At 52.4% G+C, this 4,132-nt stretch overlaps 2 protein-coding genes across 2 annotated transcripts; both read left to right on the top strand.

Moving 5' to 3' along the window:
- Window positions 1–175: 175 nt before the first annotated feature.
- On the top strand, window positions 176–2,098 carry GUITHDRAFT_122928 (hypothetical protein; the record flags this gene model as incomplete). The annotated part of the gene is made up of 1 exon (XM_005817789.1): window positions 176–2,098. One exon carries the CDS (start codon window positions 176–178, stop codon window positions 2,096–2,098), a length of 1,923 nt encoding a protein of 640 aa, XP_005817846.1.
- A 1,216-nt stretch (window positions 2,099–3,314) lies between these two features.
- On the top strand, window positions 3,315–4,030 carry GUITHDRAFT_122927 (hypothetical protein; the record flags this gene model as incomplete). Its single annotated transcript, XM_005817788.1, has 2 exons — window positions 3,315–3,905; window positions 3,968–4,030. Coding segments are annotated over 2 exons (654 nt in total), but the record flags the coding sequence as incomplete, so codon positions are not given.
- Between the last annotated feature and the right edge of the window lie 102 nt (window positions 4,031–4,132).

The raw sequence follows: 4,132 nt of genomic DNA, 5'->3' as shown, positions 1-4,132 counted from the left end.
ACGAGAGGGCATGGTTTGCCAGGGAAATGTTTTTTCGAAGGTGGAAGATGTGTCAATCCAAGTCAGCATGAGTCAAATGTCAGAGGCAATCGATTCAAGAATTGACAGTTTTTGGAGATCTCAATCAATCAGTTTTGTTAAAAGGGATTCGGTTGAATTCTCGCAAAGATCTTTCATGAAGTACAAGGGCAAGTATCCTGCAGGCATCATGGACGAGAAGCTACGAAACATCGTCACCGGGATACAGAATACCATGACCTCGAGCGTCATGTTTTCTTCCAACCCTGTGAGCAATGCGTTGCAGAAGCTTACAACGCAGGTCGTGCTTCTTGCCGTCGCAGCGTTCCTGACGTACATGTACTCCCAATCTTCTGATCTCAGCGGATTCCTGCAAAACAAAGCTACTTCCGTCTATGTCGCAAGATTGCACATACAAGAATACCGCGATCAAGCTCCTCGCGCCTCCGTTCCCAGCGCCTCCGTCTCCAACTTCTCTCTCATGCTTGACAGCTGCAACCAGCGATCTCCGGCGTCCACCAAGACGGTGAACAACACGCTCTACTTCTTCTTCGCTCCGCCGGCGGAGGCCAACGGCTGGCACTTCAGCCTCAACCCTGACAAGCAGCTGGCGGGCTACGACCCGATCGCCTTCAACCTCTCGATACTGGAGCAGCCGGTGGGGAGCGGGGAGGAAGTAGGGAGTGTGTCGGGGAAGGCGTGGAAGGACTGGACGAGCTTCTCGTGCAGAGAGAGGCCGGGGATGGGAGTGTGCAAGGAGGGCGAGGCTTACAGGGGGGCTCGGATGAGTTTCAGCGTTCAGTTTCTACTACCGAAGATAATTGCAGCGATCTTCTCCTTTGTTCAGCCTCTTGTATGCGTCTTGGCGGTAGTGACGGCAAGGCTAGGGTATCGACGGGTACCGAAGACGATGTTCGCGTCCATGTTTCACGTCATAGGTGTTTTTGAAATAAGCCATGCCTTTCTAGATACAGATGTTCTTGCTCCTTATCTTTTTTGGGGCATTGGGGACTTTTCTTTCGGGATGGTGATCGAGTTTCGAGAGCAGTACATGATGACAGTCTTGCCCTTCTACTGCATCTTCACATCGTGCGGTGGTGTGGCACTTTACACCCAATGGTTTAGGTCACCTCCAACCGTCGACACCTTTGGGTACAGTAACTACTTGCTACTTGCCTATTGGCTTTATTTGACCATCGGAAGACAATTTCTGCTTCACAGGGCCTTCAACAACGTCAAGTCGGAGCTTCTCAAGTACAACGACCTCTGGCAGTCTCTCTCTTCCTCCCAAACCAGCCGCCTGACCCTGGAGCGCATCGGCCAGCTGGTCTCGCAGGTCCAAGTCCCGACCACGCTGGTTCAGAGCCGCGTGCATGACCCCGACAGCCCGCTAGAGTCGTCGTCGAGCCCGCTGGAGTGGATGCTGAGGAGGAGCCAGGGCGGGTCCTCCTCGCTGCGTGTGCCGAGCAAGAGCGTGTGGCCGCTGAGCAAGGACCCGCGGGTGGTGTCGCTAGACCAGCTGTACGCGCAGGCGGTGTTTGCCGACCCGATCTTCCGGAAGAAGGTACAGGAGCTGGCGGAGGAGTCGAGGGGCTTGTTCCCGGCTCTGCCCCATGGATTTAACGGGTCGGTGGAGTGTATCGGGTGGAGGGAGGCGAAGGAGGACGAGGAGCTTCAGCAGCGGATCCGATGGGCGCCGATGAAGAGCGTGGACCGGGCGGTGGAGAAGCTCGTGCGATCCTACAACAACGACGTGTCGAGGCTGCTGGACGTGGTGCGGCAGTGCATCGTCTTCGAGCAGCTCGAGGACCTGTGCGAGTGTCTGGAGCGGATCCTGGGAGACCCCGAGATCGTGGTGATGAGGATCAAGAACAGGCTGGACCCGAGCTTCGACGCGCGGACGACGGGGGGGTACAGGGACGTACTTTTGAACCTACGGGTGGTGACGGAGAGGACGAGGGAGCTGGGGGTAGCGGGGCACGTGTGCGAGCTGCAGCTTCTGGTGAAGGGGTTTATGGATCTGAGGACGACGGAGGGGCACAAGAGGTATGTAGCGTATAGGAACCTGAGATGTGAGTAAGTTAGGTGCTATTTTTTATTTGCAAATGAATGCACGATTGGTTTGTTCCACTTTTTTCAGTAATTGGTACTTTTTCTCGTATGATGTTTGATTTTGTTCCAACTTTCGCAAACGCTAGCCATTTTTTAATGCAGTATGCTCATCTTTCAATCTCATTGCCTAGATCTAAATGGTTCATCAAAAGCAGCCGATTATATCAACATCATAGTCACATTTCACAAAATGAGACACGAGATCGATTTTTCACGTGATGTCCGACGGGCTTCGACATTTTCGAAGACGTTAGAGCAGGTTTTCTGTCTGCTCGTCATTAATCAACATCTATGACTTGAGCATGGGAGACTTAAGGTAAATCACAGATCATGTCGTGTAAGTCGTCATGAGAGTGCCGTCAGAAGGTCTGCAGTGAAACTGAATGATTGATTGTTACATACAAGGATGAACACAAGATTGTTTGTTTTTTTATTGAGAAATACCAGGCTGTCATCTGTGAAAAAACGAATCATAGTCTCTATGAATTGGATGAGAAACACACGTTTCTTTTCTGTAAATCAGTGATATTGTTCTCGGGGCATCTGATTACTCTCGATTTACTCGACAATTTTCAATTCTCCTCCTCCTCCTCCTCCTCCTCCTGGTCCTGAAGTCGTCTTGATGAGACAAGAATCTATTCTGCGACTAATGAATGACGAAAGATGACGAAAGAACTACTCGCAATGACGCATTGATATAGTAAACCGTCAGACAGGTCGGTGCGGTTGCATTTTTGAATTCAATCCATGTGTTGTGGACCAATGTTAAAAGTGATTTAAATTGTAATTTACATAGTGATTCCAGTAGTACCACAACCATTTATTAGTATTTAAAACTAGTTCCCTGAAACGGGCCTACATGGACCACCGGTGCAATACATTAGCATACCGGTCATAAACACGATTAAACCAGGGGTGAAAAACTTTAATTGGGGTACCTCAGCAACCCTTCAACAAGGGGGTTAGTAGCCACCCAAAAATCGATTTTTTGCACCATGGCGGAGCAGAGGACGGCGCTGCTCGTCCAGTGACACTCTCAGAGACGGGCTGCCAGCTCGCGTCAGAACCTGAGTGTACCCAGGCAGCACCGAGAACCAAAATGGCGCGACCTCCTTTCCCTAGATCATGTTACCTCCTTCCTCTAGCTGATCCCTCCTGATCCCTTGCAACCCAGCGCCCTAGGAATGCAAGAGATGGAAACTATCTTCTCCCCTGAGGACGTCCTGCGACCGCATGCCTACGTCGAAGTGACTTCCTCGACGCGAGAGGAACCTCGCGAGCATCCAATGCCAATAGACATAACGCAAGAAGCAGAAAATCAGCCGAACAGTCGAAGAGAATCAAGCATCATCGAGGTCAACCACGCGTCTTTCCTAGATGCGTTTGTGCGCAACTACACCCAGCAGCCCGGTAACTTCATGGACCTTGCCTTGAAGGACAGGCACGTCTACCGTCACGATCCTCTCCTGTCTGTCTTCTCATGGGAGCCCATCACCGCCTTCATGTCCTCGAGAGCCGGTCAGCTCATCGCTCTGCTCGTGGCCGTGCCTTGGCTGGTGGTGAGGATATACGAGGTCGCAGCTCTCCGGCAGCAAGACTTCTTCTTCCCATCAATCAGCTCGATGCATGTCATCCTAGAGCCGCACGCCATACCCAGCAACGTGTCGTGCGGCTGGGATGCGCGTCTGGAGCTGCGGAGCTGGTTCTTCCCTCCGCTTGCTCTGCTGATGGCGGGGATCGGAGCAGCCTTTAACAGAGTGCGGTGGGTGAACAAGGTGAGTCAGGCGGGAGGTCGGGGTGGAGCAAGGAGCTGACATGAGGCTTGGGGGGGCTGCAGATCTTTGTTTTCTTCGGAGCGCTCGACGCGGCCTGCAACATGCTGATATTCCTTCGGCTGGAGGTACGGGGCGATTACCACAAGACGATGCTTGGGACACCTTCGTTTCTGTTTCTGCTCGTCGCGGTGGGCCAGTGCCGTTTCAGGAGTCCAGGACCAACGTCC

Source organism: Guillardia theta (assembly GCF_000315625.1).
Source record: "Guillardia theta CCMP2712 unplaced genomic scaffold GUITHscaffold_569, whole genome shotgun sequence".
Classification (NCBI taxonomy): Eukaryota; class Cryptophyceae; order Pyrenomonadales; family Geminigeraceae; genus Guillardia; species Guillardia theta.
The sequence above is the reverse complement of the archived record's forward strand: the minus strand, read 5'-3'. Positions and strand labels throughout refer to the sequence as shown.